Source organism: Paramormyrops kingsleyae, chromosome 4 (genome assembly GCF_048594095.1).
Source record: "Paramormyrops kingsleyae isolate MSU_618 chromosome 4, PKINGS_0.4, whole genome shotgun sequence".
NCBI lineage: Eukaryota > Metazoa > Chordata > Actinopteri > Osteoglossiformes > Mormyridae > Paramormyrops > Paramormyrops kingsleyae.
Window position 1 is genome coordinate 25,564,505 of NC_132800.1, and position 14,521 is coordinate 25,579,025.

At 43.1% G+C, this 14,521-nt stretch overlaps 2 protein-coding genes across 3 annotated transcripts in view; both read left to right on the top strand.

Annotated features, from left to right (window-relative positions):
* The window catches only part of LOC140588790 (NLR family CARD domain-containing protein 3-like), an 84,610-nt gene that overhangs the window by 60,280 nt on the left and 9,809 nt on the right, over positions 1 to 14,521 (top strand). The window lies entirely within an intron of this gene.
* Positions 7,945 to 14,521, top strand: part of LOC111846294 (protein NLRC3-like) — a 303,153-nt gene continuing 296,576 nt past the window's right edge. The window contains exons 1-7 of the mRNA XM_072710947.1: positions 7,945 to 8,007; positions 9,918 to 10,007; positions 10,251 to 10,326; positions 10,427 to 10,494; positions 11,954 to 12,227; positions 12,395 to 12,436; positions 12,642 to 14,391. Of these exons, the coding sequence (XP_072567048.1) occupies positions 10,480 to 10,494; positions 11,954 to 12,227; positions 12,395 to 12,436; positions 12,642 to 14,391 (2,081 nt within the window). The 5' untranslated portion in view covers positions 7,945 to 8,007; positions 9,918 to 10,007; positions 10,251 to 10,326; positions 10,427 to 10,479. The remainder of the gene's footprint in view (positions 8,008 to 9,917; positions 10,008 to 10,250; positions 10,327 to 10,426; positions 10,495 to 11,953; positions 12,228 to 12,394; positions 12,437 to 12,641; positions 14,392 to 14,521) is intronic.

A 14,521-nucleotide genomic window follows, 5' to 3' on the forward strand; every position in this document is an offset into this window, starting at 1 on the left:
GAAAGAGAATGCTGTCCCCTATGCTCTGACTACTCCTCACCGTGAGCCAATCCCCTTAACTGAAAACGTAAAAGAAGATCTGAAATGAATGGAAGAAATGGGGGTCATCTCAAAGATAGAGAAACCCAGTGAGTGGTGTGCAGGGATAGTAGTGGTCCCAAAACCCAGTGCTAAAATTAGAATTTGCGTTGACCTCACGCAAACTCAATGAGGGTGTGTGCAGAGAAAGGCATGTATTGTATTGCCCTCAGTGGACCAGTCATCAGCACGGCTGAATGGCTGACAGGTTTTTACAAAGCTGGATGCAGGTAGTGGGTTTTGGCAGATACCCTTAGCACAAGAGAGTGGGGAGCTCACAACGTTTATCACTCCCTTTGGCCGTCTATGTTTCAATGTCTTACCTTTTGGGATCAGCTCAGGGCCGGAGCATTTTCAAAGACGCATGTTCCAGCTCTTAGCCGGGCTAGAAGGTGTTATATGCCACGCAGATGATGTCCTCGTGTGCGGAGAGAATGGGGCAGAACATGATGAGCGGCTCATAGCTGTTTTGACACGACTTCAGGAGGCGGGACTAACACTAAATGAAAAGTGCACCTTTGCAAGGCTGAGGTTTTGTTTGTGGGACATAAAGTCAGTGCAGCGGCCACTGAGCCTGACCCTGAGGAAATCAGAGCCATCACAGACATACCTATCCCACAGAACACTGCAGATGTCAGACGTTTAGCGGGGATGGTCACATATGTACCAAAATGTATCCCTCAGTTTGCAGATTCTACCAAAGCACTCAGAGGTCTGCTGGTGAAGGACAATGACTGGGGTCATATGCAGCAGGCGGCTATGGACAGACTCAGGAATGAGCTGGCATCACCAAGAGCGTCGGTTCAATACAGGCCGCAAGCCAAAGCAGAGGTGTCTGCGGATGCATCATCCTTTGGCCTCGGGGCTGTCCTTACGCAGAGACAGGATAACATGGAGGGGCGTCCAGTCGCCTGCGTTTCCCGGAGTCCATCTGATATGGAGCAGCGTTATGCCCAAGTTGAAAAGGAGGCTCTGAAAGCCTCTTGAAGAACACAGACCCATACGGGGCCTTACTGGCTTGCCGGGTCACACCGCTGCACCATGGGTCTTCAACCGCCAAACCGAGTCTGGATTACCAAAACCAGAGCTAAAAGCTAGTCAGCGAGTCTGGATTACCAAAACCAGAGCTAAAAGCTGGTCAGCAAGTCTGGATTACCAAAACCAAAGCTAAAAGCTGGTCAGCGAGTCTGGGTTACCAAAACCAGAGGTAAAAGCAGGTCAACGAGTCTGGATTACCAAAACCAGAGGTAAAAGCAGGTCAGCGAGTCTGGGTTACCAAAACCAGAGGTAAAAGCAGGTCAGCGAGTCTGGGTTACCAAAACCAGAGGTAAAAGCAGGTCAGCGAGTCTGGATTACCAAAACCAGAGCTAAAAGCAGGTCAGCGAGTCTGGGTTACCAAAACCAGAGCTAAAAGCTGGTCAGCGAGTCTGGGTTACCAAAACCAGAGGTAAAAGCAGGTCAGCGAGTCTGGGTTACCAAAACCAGAGGAAAAAGCAGGTCAACGAGCCTGGATTACCAAAACCAGAGGTAAAAGCAGGTCAGCGAGTCTTGGTTACCAAAACCAGAGCTAAAAGCTGGTCAGCGAGTCTGGGTTACCAAAACCAGAGGTAAAAGCAGGTCAACGAGTCTGGATTACCAAAACCAGAGGTAAAAGCAGGTCAGCGAGTCTGGGTTACCAAAACCAGAGCTAAAAGCTGGTCAGCGAGTCTGGGTTACCAAAACCAGAGGTAAAAGCAGGTCAGCGAGTCTGGGTTACCAAAACCAGAGCTAAAAGCAGGTCAACGAGTCTGGGTTACCAAAACCAGAGGTAAAAGCAGGTCAGCGAGTCTGGGTTACCAAAACCAGAGCTAAAAGCTGGTCAGCGAGTCTGGGTTACCAAAACCAGAGGTAAAAGCAGGTCAGCGAGTCTGGATTACCAAACCCAGAGCTAAAAGTAGGTCAGCAAGTCTGGATTACCAAAACCAGAGGTAAAAGCAGGTCAGCAAGTCTGGGTTACCAAACCCAGAGCTAAAAGCAGGTCGGTCAGCAAGTCTGGGTTACCAAACCCAGAGCTAAAAGCAGGTCAGCAAGTCTGGGTTACCAAAACCAGAGGTAAAAGCAGGTCAGCGAGTCTGGGTTACCAAAACCAGAGCTAAAAGCAGGCCAGCGAGTCTGGATTACCAAAACCAGAGCTAAAAGCAGGTCAGCGAGTCTGGATTACCAAAACCAGAGCTAAAAGCTGGTCAGCGAGTCTGGGTTACCAAAACCAGAGGTAAAAGCAGGTCAGCGAGTCTGGGTTACCAAAACCAGAGGTAAAAGCAGGTCAGCGAGTCTGGATTACCAAAACCAGAGCTAAAAGCAGGTCAGCGAGTCTGGATTACCAAAACGCAGGAGCCTGCTACAGTGCTGAGAGGAGCAGACACTCCTCGCTCCTGTGTGGTGCAGACAGAGTCAGAAGAAGCAAGGAGAAACAAAGCACACCTCGGGCCCCTACCATAAATTGCACAGAAGTCATATGCTCTCCATTTGCTGGACAGATGCTGTTCCTCCTTAAAGGGGAGAACAGGTGCTGTTGTATAATTCATTTATTCAGGTCATTTGAGTGTCTTGGACTGTCTCACCTCAGATGGATCACTGACTCCCTCCTGGACCCAGTGCAGTTTGTCTACAGAGCCAATAGATCTGCAGACGGTGCCTCAGCATGAGCCTCCCTGCCTGCATCCTTGTACATCATCTGTTATCTGCTGGACATCATATATTTTCATACCTTTATATTCCAGTATGCAATATACCTCTGTTCCCCTTAAATGTCCTTACAATTATATTGCACAGCTTGCACTATTTTATTCCTTTATTATTTTATCTCTACTTATGTTTCTTAATTTATATTCTTGTTCTACTATGTTATTTGTGAACGTAAGCACCAATACTGCCAAAACAAATTCCTAGTACGTGCAGTTATTCCAGGCCAATAAAGCGAATTCTGATTCTGACTGGTCACACAATACAGACGCCCTGTACAGGAAGGGCCGTCTCCGCCTGCTGAGAAGACTGAGGTCCTTCGCAGTGTGCAGGACACTGTTAAGGACATTTTATGACAGTAGCAGCATCTGCAGTATTCTTTGCAGTGGCCTGCTGGGGATGCGGGAGCTCAGAGAGGGGCAGGAAGACTAAAGAAGCTGCTCAGGAGTGCTGGCTCTGTCCTGGGCTGCTCCTTGGACTCCACTGAGGAGGCGGCTGAGAGGAGGCTGTCGGCCAAACTTACATCCATCGTGGACGATCCCTCTCACCCCCTGCATGTGACAGAGGGAGCGTCACGCAGCTCCTTCAGCACCAGACGGCGGCATCCAGCATGTAAGTAGGAACGCTTCCACAAACCTTTCATTCTGTCTGCCATTAGACTTTATAACACAGCAGTGAACAGTGTGAGAAGGTCATAGTTTTGTCCACAATTTTTGCATAAATGTCACTTGTATATTTTTATTCACCCGGTGCATCTGTATGTGTGTCATTCATCTGTGCAATTACCCACGTGCAATTCCCCTACTGACTGTCCACTATGTTCTTACACTGCGCAATATCCACTGTATCTACGCAGCTTATATATTTATATCCACTCGGTGCATTATCTGTATATGTATCATCTATGCAACTACCCATGTCATGTGTACAATATGAGTAACTGTGTGTGCGAGTTTTTCATTGCTTGTCTTTCTTATTTATTACTATTTTGTTATAGTAGCTTTCGGTTTCTTTTTTTCTATTGCTGTTGTATTTCTTAGGCTTTAGTATCAATAAAATTTCCCCGGTCTGGGATCAATAAAGTCAAGTCTTGTCTTGTCTTGTCTTCTCTTGTCCAGTGGCGGATTTAGCAATTTTGGGGCTCAAGGCGAACATGGATATGGGGCCCTCTGCATTACGTGCTTTTTTTAAGGCCTACCTTAAAATTCTCTTCACTCGTCATCCCAGATCAATCTTATCCAGATGTCTAGAACAGCCCTGTAGAAAAAAAACAACTAAACATATTAACAGGGTAACTAATGCATGACCTTTAAAATCTTTTCACAACCAAATGTTTTTTCTACAATTAGAAAGTACCTCATTGTCAGTTCACCCATCTGATATCACAGATCAGTTACCTTTTTATTCCAGCAGATTAATATTTGATGATCGGCCTCTGTCTTCTATGTTGTTTCACTAAAGTAAGAAAACCCATGACAGGTAAATGGAGCGACACAAATAATACTTATTAAAATTATTACCTCTTATCTGTATCCCTGCCTTCCCTTCTTTGCTTCTGTATTCAGTCTGTTTGGTTTTATGTTTTCTTCTTTTTCTTCTTTTTCTTCTTCTGTCTCTTTAATGCTTTTATTTATATATATTTCTCTTGCTCCTTGACTGCTTTCTTTCCCTCCTTCCAATCTCCTGCTTCTTTTCTGTCATCCTTATATTTACTTTCCTCTTCTTTTTGCATGTTTTCTCTACACCTTTCCCCTTCTCCTTTATTGATTTTTTGTTTATTTGGATCTCTCTCTCTCTCTCTCTCTCTCTCTTTCTCCTTTGTCATTCTGCCCCTTGCTGTCTTTTAACTCAAATGTTATTTTCATGTTTTTTCTTCTCTTCTCCTCTTCTGCCACTGTATTTCTCTAGCTTTTATTCTTTCCCCCAGTTTTTTGGACATTATTTAAGTTTTTAAAATAGCTTACTCTTCCTTCATCAAATGAGCTTTAGTGGATGGAAAAAACATATGAATCTTGTGGTGTTGAAGCAAGAATAATATGAAAATAATGGTAAAATGTTTTTTTTATTTGGTAAGTAATCTTATTTTATGCTTGGCTGGGGTGAATAGTGTTGGTCAAGACACTAAAATCTGACCTTGCGAGCTTTGGCTTCAGCAAACTTTGTTATTACTGACTCCATATCCACTGATTTTCTGACTTCATGCTCAATGGAGAGAATAGCAAGTGCAGACAGCCGCTCTTGTGACATTGTTGACCTGAGGTATGTCTTAAGTTTCAGGCATGAGAAACTTCTCTCACCTGAAGCAACTGTGACAGGGAGAGTAAGTAACAGTCTGAGAGCTATACTCAAATTTGGATATATGTCCAGGATATTTTCTTTATATATGTGATCAAGCATCTCAGATGGTGTGGAGATGTGTGTGGGAAAGGATCTGATGGCACTCTGGATCTCCAGCTTCAGGTCACCAGCATCAACATCTTGCATTGTTTTCTCCAGTCTGGAGCAGCAGTCATTTAGTCTCCCTCTCTGCACTGTGCTTCTCATGATATCAGTGGCGTAGAGAAAGCCATACAACTCACTGATGCTCTCTAGATGTGAAAATCAGTGCTGTATGTACTAACTGAAGAAAAAAGTTAGTTTTAAACTGCTCTTCACCAGTTAACTGAGTTTGATCTTCTCCATCATAGTCAAACTGTCTTCTTTTTTTTCTCTGATGCCCCTCTGGCCAGCTCATCTCTGTTTCAGTCTTCTCTGCTATCTCCCTGGCATCTGATATAGCAGAGGTGAATCCATGGTCCCTAAATTCCTGAAGAAATTCTGTCACTGCCATAACCTCTCTCCTCACAGTTTCAACTGAAATTTTGGGGCTCTGCAGGATCTTGCTGACTTTATTTATCTGGAACAATACATTGTACCATATAATGGTACTTACCATAAATGGCCACCCTTGCATCTCCCGGAGGAGGCTTCCAGCTGTTGAAAGAACTTCTGCATCCCTTTTCTCTGTAGCGTACTTCATCAGAGCAGTTAAAGCCTTCAATATTTCAGGCAGCTGGTATCGAACAGCTTTAACAGCTTCAACCCGACACTCCCATCTGGTTGTTGATAGTGCCTTCACAGAGAGATCCTTGACATGTTCTCTGAGAATGGCCCAGCGGTGAACTGAGGAACTAAACAGAGTGTAAAGTCGCTGTAACAGACCAAAAAAGCTCATAGAAGTCACAGATGACTTGGCTGCATCACTGACAACAAGGTTCAGTGTATGACTTCCACAAGGAATACATAATGCTTTGTTGTTTAGTTCCAGCGCTCTCTTTTGGACCCCTTGCTCTTTTCCCTGCATATTACTCCCGTTATCATATGACTGGCCCCGACAGTTGGGAAGGTCCAAACCAAGTGTTTCTAAGTGTCCTAAAAATGACTCACATAAGCCTTTCTCAGTTGTGTCATGTGCCGGAAGGAATCCAACAAAATGTTCATGAATGGAGATACCTTTTGAGGCCTCACAATTTACGATCCTTAGAACAACAGACAGCTGCTCATTGTGACTAAGGTCTTGGGTGCAGTCCATAATTACTGCATAGTATTTGGCTTTCTTAACTCTTTGGACAATTGCATCAGTTGTACTTTTTGCTGCAAGGGAGATGAGTTCATTTTGAATATCTTTGCTAAAATAAGTGTCACTGACCTCTTTATCCTGAATTTTTCTCAAATGTTCACGCATAACAGGGTCGAACAGCCATCAATTCCACTTGACCAAGAAAATTCCCATTGCCAGCCTCAAATAACTTCTCTGAGTGTCCACAAAATGCAATACAACGTTCTGCTAAATGGCACACAATTGCAATTATTCTTCGTAGAATCTCTTTCCAGCGGTTTACCTCTAGAGCAATTCTATCCTGGTTCAGCTGATCTATAGCTGTGCATGTTTTTAGTCTGTGTGATACAGTGTGCCAGCCCAGCTCTCCATGTTTGTGATATGTTCAGGGGACCGCTCCTGGTGTTTCAAGTGGGCTGCAAGATTTTTCCAAGCATTATATCCTTCCCCACTAAGAGCATTTTTTTGTCTGTCTCCAAACAAGCAGCAACAAAAGCACACAACACAATCATTTTTTTCACTGTACACAAGCCAGGATCTGGTTATCTCTTCTCCATTCTTTAATTGTATGTAGTAGTGACTATTAGTAAATCTGCGCCCCTCTTTATTCTTAGGAAATATTCTGTTCTTCACCTGAACTGGTCCTTTCAGCACCAATGAGCAGCGCTCCTTGTCTGTAAGCTCCTTGGGCCATAATGCTGGGTCATCTTCAAGTATAACACATTCATTAGGAGGGGCGGAGGAACCAGCTTGTTGTGATCCGCTATATATGTGTGCATTAGAGCTCGCTCTATCAGCATAGCTTGAACAACCAGCAATAGGCTCCTGCACTACACTAACACCATTGACACTGTCACTTAATACAACAGAGGATATTTGCTTCTCTGTTTCAGCATTTCCACAAGAAGATGCAGGTTCTGAGAGTGGCGTAGCAGCTGCATCACTTGTTGCTGCTGATTGTGGTAACATTTGCTCATCAACAGAAGTAGTGTTGCTAGTGACAGCAGTGTCGTCTTGGCCGACTTTGTTGCTGTCACCATTATTAGGGTTGTTAGTACCTGTCTGCTGCACTGGTGTAAAAAATGCTGTTACCTTTGTCAAGGACTCTATCAATTGTCTGTTCTCCTCCCGTTTTCTCCGTTTTTCTACACCACTTGGGTAACTCCGTTTCATGGTTGTAGTAGTACGTCTCCCGCTCCTTAATCAAACTGCAGTGAATAACCTTCCGCTTTCGTCACACGGAATGTACCATTGCAGTGTGTGTTGGGGTCACTTTAGCAAGTGGATTTTTAATAATTTCAGATGTTAGTTGTAAGTGCTTGCTAAAAATACTTAGTACGACTTAAGTCATGGGGCCCTGGCAGTTCGGGGCTCTAGGCGCTCGCCTACTTTTGCCTAATGGTAGCGCCGCCTCTGATCTTATCTTCTTTCCATCAATCCATCCGTCCATCCATCCACTGAATTGTTCTACCCTCCTTTAACTTTCATGTGCTCTGTCCCCCCCCCCCCATACTTACAAAAAAGGAAGTTGCAACATCTTTAGCATTGCAGTTTCTCTCTCCAACGCCAGTATTTCCCAGTTTTGTCTGCCTTCCTGTTCAGTTCTCAAGGTAAGACAGAGAATATTTTACCAAAATGATATCAGAGTTACTTTAGTAGGAGTTCACGATTTTTAATTGCAGGACTAGAAGTGTGACATGTTGAAGACCCAAGTAAAAATTATGTATTTTTAAATATATTTTTTAAATCAGTATAATCAGCCACATAAGAATGTTGGTATGTCTTTGCGTGGCTGTCTCAGTGTTCCTCTGTGAGCTGTTTTGTGTAGTAAATCTTACTTACACAGTACTTAGTTACATTAGTTACTGAATAGACCAATGTGATAATAGAAATAAACACAGGGCTTGTTTTCTGCGTGATCTACGTGTTACACATACTTCCTGCTCCTGTAGAACTTACAGGAACTATCTGACCAGCCTCAGCACAGAGTACAAAATGGAAACTTACCATATATTTTAAGAGCTCTATAATAGAAAAAAAATAAATTTAAATTAAAAATTTAATTTTGCATCATATGTTAATAATTTCCCTAAAACAACATAGGGCCTCAAAAGTTTCACTTCTACGTTTAAAAAAAAAAAATTTAATGCAATAGTGTCAGTATCGGATTCCAGTGTGAACTGGTGACAGTCCTGCAGTGACCCACATGTGCAGCAGAACAATAACAGACAGCATGATTTTAGTGTAGCAGTAGCTACCAGTTCTGTATGGAGGTGTGTGTGAATGTGGAATCAGAGCCAGGAGTTACACTGTAACAAACAGTTTTGACTTTCAGTTGTTTCAGTGTCTTATTTTGAGTGTGCCTAACTTGAGTGCACTGAAGTTGATATGCACTGCAATACTGCCTCCAAGATTTTTGGTGGTACTGCATCTCGCACATGCATAGCGTTAATTCCGTGTGTAGGTGCACTAAAGACGCGTGTAATGAATAAAGAATACATGTGATGGCCATGATACGTAAATGAACTCGTTGTGAGTGTTGAGTATAAACCGTTGACAGCCTTTGATGAGCAGCTCCTTGAACCACCCACTCTCCTGTAGACCAGTGACCCTAAGTACTAGGTGCCAGTACTCCCCTTGTTATTTAGTGCCAGGTGCCAGTACTCCCCTTGTTATTTAGTGCCAGGTGCCAGTACTCCCCTTGTTATTTAGTGCCAGGTGCCAATACTCCCCTTGTTATTCAGTGCCAGGTGCCAGTGCTCCCCTTGTTATTCAGTGCCAGGTGCCAGTATTCCCCTTGTTATTCAGTGCCAGGTGCCAGTGCTCTCCTTGTTATTCAGTGCCAGGTGCCAGTACTCCCCTTGATATTCAGTAGCAGGTGCCAGTACTCCCCTTGTTATTCAGTGCCAGGTGTCAGTGCTACCCTTGTGATTCAGTGCCAGGTGTCAGTGCTACCCTTGTTATTCAGTGCCAGGTGCCAGTGCTACCCTTGTGATTCAGTGCCAGGTGCCAGTGCTACCCTTGTGATTCAGTGCCAGGTGTCAGTGCTCCCCTTGTGATTCAGTACCAGGTTCCAGTACTCCCCTTGTTATTCAGTGCCAGGTGCCAGTGCTCCCCTTGTGATTCAGTGCTAGTGCTCCCCTTGTTATTCAGTGCCAGTACTCCCTTTGTCGCCTTTCAGTTTTCACACAGCCAAACCACAGACAGTCACTATTCCCCCCAAATTCACTCAATACATGAACTCTGCCACCACGCGGCATAACATACTTGACAGTGTTTATTCTAATATCAAGCATGGCTACAGAACATTTAGGCCAGTCAGACCACCTTGCTCTTCTCCTCATACCAGCCTATATCCCCCTCAGGAAGAAAGTAAGACTTGGCCAGGGGGCGCTATTTCCCAGCTACACACAACGACTGGAGTCTATTTGAATATCAGGATTTAGAGCAGGACACGCAAACTCTGTTGTTCTACATTGCAAACTGTGCTGACAATGTCGGTGTCAACAAACCCGCCCAGGTTTTTCCAAACCAGAAACCCTGGATGATGACAGACGTCCACTCACTCATCAGGAACTGGAGTGACCCTAAATCTCCTCAGCTGCCTCAGGTGGTACAGCCGCTTCCTCGCTCTGGTGACCAGAGTATAAACAGCTCCTTTGCTCGCTTTGAGTCACACAGGTCAGACACAGTCACACTGCCCCACCTCAGTGGAGATGACATGCTTTGAGGGGCTGGTTGCACATCACATCAAGGCCAGCCTCCCTCCTTATAGTTTAATATCCAAAGTGCCCATTGAATACTGAAGGAACATGCAGTGTAATGACTGTATCCTTTTTTGACCTAAACACAGGATGAAATATGGCCCATAGTTAAATAGAGTCCAAATGATCAGTGGACGTCTCTGCCTGCGACTGCAAACTGCCTGTGTGAGTAAAAACTGACCAGTTTGCTTTGGTTGTAAGATATTACAGCTGCTAAACTGACTTTTGAATGTAAAGCTAACATTACTTTTGGTTTTCATTACAGAGTCAGACTGATACACAGGACCTGGTTTCCTTACAGCCATAAACATCTAAGCAATGGCTCACCAAGAGGTTTGGCTACAGTGTTTCGGCATTTGATGCATTCTGTCCATAAATACCAGACACTGAAAGGCAGGGAAGCTTAAGCTGAGTAACGATTTTCAGCTGAAGGTTGCTGAACATAGCAGACAAAAAGCTCCCTCTCCACAGTGCTCTTCCCCAGGCCACTTCCGTACCGTACCGCCCTACACCAAATGGTATAGATGGGCTGGAACAGAAAAACTTAATCTAAAATATGTATAATTATATTACTTCCGTACCACCCTACACCAAATGGTATAGATGGGCTGGAACAGAAAAACTTAATCTAAAATATGTATAATTATATTACTTCCGTACCACCCTACACCAAATGGTACAGACGGGCTGGTACAGAATAACTTAATCTAAAATATGTATAATTATATTACTTCCGTACCGCCCTACACCAAATGGTACAGACCGGGCTGGAACAGAATAACTTAATCTAAAATATGTATAGTTATATTGCTTCCGTACCGCCCTACACCAAATGGTACAGACCGGGCTGGAACAGAATAACTTAATCTAAAATATGTATAATTATATTACTTCCGTACCGCCCTACACCAAATGGTACAGACGGGCTGCAACAGAATAACTTAATCTAAAATATGTATAATTATATTACTTCCGTACCGCCCTACACCAAATGGTACAGACGGGCTGGTACAGAATAACTTAATCTAAAATATGTATAATTATATTACTTCCGTACCGCCCTACACCAAATGGTACAGAAGGGCTGGAACAGAATAACTTAATCTAAAATATGTATAATTATATTACTTCCGTACCGCCCTACGCCAAATGGTACAGACGGGGTGGAACAGAATAACTTAATCTAAAATATGTATAATTATATTACTTCCGTACCGCCCTACGCCAAATGGTATAGATGGGCTGGAACAGAATAACTTAATCTAAAATATGTATAATTATATTACTTCCGTACCGCCCTACACCAAATGGTACAGACGGGCTGGAACAGAATAACTTAATCTAAAATATGTATAATTATATTACTTCCGTACTGCCCTACGCCAAATGGTACAGACGGGCTGGAACAGAATAACTTTATCTAAAATGTGTATAATAATATTTGATGCTGCCTTAACATTATGTTTGCAGTCTGTTATGATTTGACCCTATTGTTTTAATGTGCTGTATTCGATCTTAACTTGAAACTCTTTATGTTGGACAGGTCTCTCTTTTAAAAGAGATTTTTAAAATCAGTGAGACTAACCTGCTTAAATAAGGTTAAATAATAATGCAGAAATAAACACACATGTGTCTCCTATAGTAATGAAAGAGTCACAGCAGGTGTCTCCAGCAGACATATAAGACTGTGAGCAGGAAACCTGCCTTCTGTTAACAGAAAGGTCAGTGCATGTGTGTGAGTGACCATGTACGGGTTTGTGAGTCTCATGGACTCATCTCTGACATTCTGCAGACCCAGACCTCGCTCCCCGACCTCTTGGAGGAGTACCTGGAGGAGCTCGATGATGAAGAGCTGAAGAAGTTTAAATGGAAACTGAGTCACACACAGTATAAAGAGTTAAAGCCCCTTCCCAGGGGCCTGGTGAAGGGCTTGGATAGGACAGACCTCGCAGACAAGATGATAAATTCCTACAGCGAAGTTGATGCTCTCAATGTCATGCTTGAAATCCTGAAGAATATGACCCTGAATGACCTTGCTGAGAGACTGAAGGCAGACCTGCAGATTTGTAATCACGCTTTTTAACTTTTCTTATTTTTCATATAAAACCATATGTAGCCTTTTTTAGGTATTGAAAAAGAAATATATTAAATACATTATATGGGAAATAATGAAGTTTTTGCTACATACTGATGTTGAAGATAGAAATGAATATGAAATTCTTTCTTATTTCAGGTAACCAAGCAGGAAGTGAGCTGGGTGACGTATCAGAGAAAAGTAAGAGCTGTACGCTATTATCTACATGTATGTGGTGTTTCAGAAAAAAATCTGTATGATGTGAAATTTAAAGTTTCATTTATCACAGTGAAATAGTGAACATCGTGTGTGTGTGTGTGTGTGTGTGTGTGTGTTTATATTCTTCCTCTCACACTGGTCAGGATCCTGTTGAGAAATTGTCCATTTTCCTCCCATATTTCTTCAGGGGAGCTCATGATGGACAGAATAAAATGTAACATGAAGAAGAAATTTGAGTTTGTAACTGAAGGGAAAGCTAAGGAAGGACAGCCAACACTTCTCAAAGAGATTTACACAGAACTCTACATAACTGAAGGTGGGACTGGAGGAGTCAATGATGAACATGAAGTGAGACAGATTGAAACAGCATCCAAGAAAAGGCAAACTGAAGATACTACAGTCAAGTGCAATGATATATTTAAACCCTTATGCGGGCGTGAGACACCTATCAGAACTGTACTCACTAAAGGGGTGGCAGGTATCGGGAAAACAGTCTCTGTGCACAAATTTATTCTCGACTGGACAGATGGAAAAGCAAACCAGGACATTCACTTCATATTTGCTCTTCCTTTCCGGAGCCTGAATTTGATTAAGGATAAATACAGTCTGATTGAACTGCTTCACCGCTTTGACCCAGAACTAAATTCATTTCAATCTACTGAGCTGTTTAGGTACAAAGTCTTGTTCATCTTTGATGGTCTGGATGAGTGTCGACTTCCTCTAGATTTTCAGAACAATGAGAGCTGGTTTGATGTAACAAAGGAAACATCACTGGATGTGCTGTTGACTAACCTCATTAAGGGGAATCTGCTTCCATCCGCTCTCCTCTGGATAACCTCCCGGCCTGCAGCAACCAATCAGGTACCTACTGAGTGCATCGACCAGGTGACAGAGATACGAGGGTTCAGTGATGCCCATAAGGAGGAGTATTTCAGAAAGAGATTTAATAATGAGAGCCTGGCTGAAAGGATTATCAGACATGTGAAATCATCAAGGAGCCTCTTCATCATGTGCCACATTCCTGTGTTCTGCTCGATTTCAGCCACTGTCCTTGAGAGTCTTTTTAGTGAGTCTGACAGTGGAGAAATTCCAAGGACTCTGACTGAAATGTACACACACTTCCTGATCTTTCAGACAAGATCAATTAAAAACAAGTACAGGCCCCAGAATAGGACAGAGTGGTACAGGAAACTGAAGGATGGATTGATGAAAAACAATGAAACTAATGATATTAGACGCCTCCTTCTAAATCTCGGTAAACTGGCTTTTCATAGCCTTGAAAAAGGCAATCTCATATTTTATAAGAAAGATCTGGAAAAGAGTGACCTTGGCATCAAAGAAGCTTCAGTTTACTCTGGAGTGTGCACAGAAGTCTTTAAAGAGGAATATGGGTTGTATCGGGAGAAGGTGTACTGCTTTGTGCATCTGAGCATCCAGGAGTATCTCGCTGCTTTATATGTGTTTCTATCAAAGTCATCAGCTAACCTGCTGAAGACTGCAGTGGATCAGGCATTAAAGAGCAAGAATGGACACTTGGACCTCTACCTCCGCTTCCTCCTGGGCCTCTCAACAGACTCCAGTAAGACTCTGTTACAAAGGCTACTGGGACAGACAAGAACCAGCTCACATAACATTGGGGAAACAGCGCAATACATCAAGGGGAAAATAAAGGAGAATTTATCTCCAGAAAGGACCATCAACCTGTTCCACTGTCTGAATGAACTGGGTGACAATTCTCTAGTAGAGGAGGGTCAAAGATACCTGAATTCAGGAAGCCTTTCAGCAGAAGACCTCTCACCTGCACAGTACTCAGCTCTGGCCTTTGTGTTACTGATGTCAGATGAGGAGCTGGATGTGTTTGATCTGAAGAAATTCTTCAGATCAGATCATGAGCACTGGAGGCTGCTGCCTGTGGTCAAGACATGCAAGACAGCTCTGTAAGTGATGTGAGGATGTAAAACATGTCTTGTCTGGCAGTTAAACATTAACATTGTTTGAAATATATCAAACATACACATTCTTCCTCTTCATGGATTAATAACTTGGCTAGATTTGTTTTTTGATATT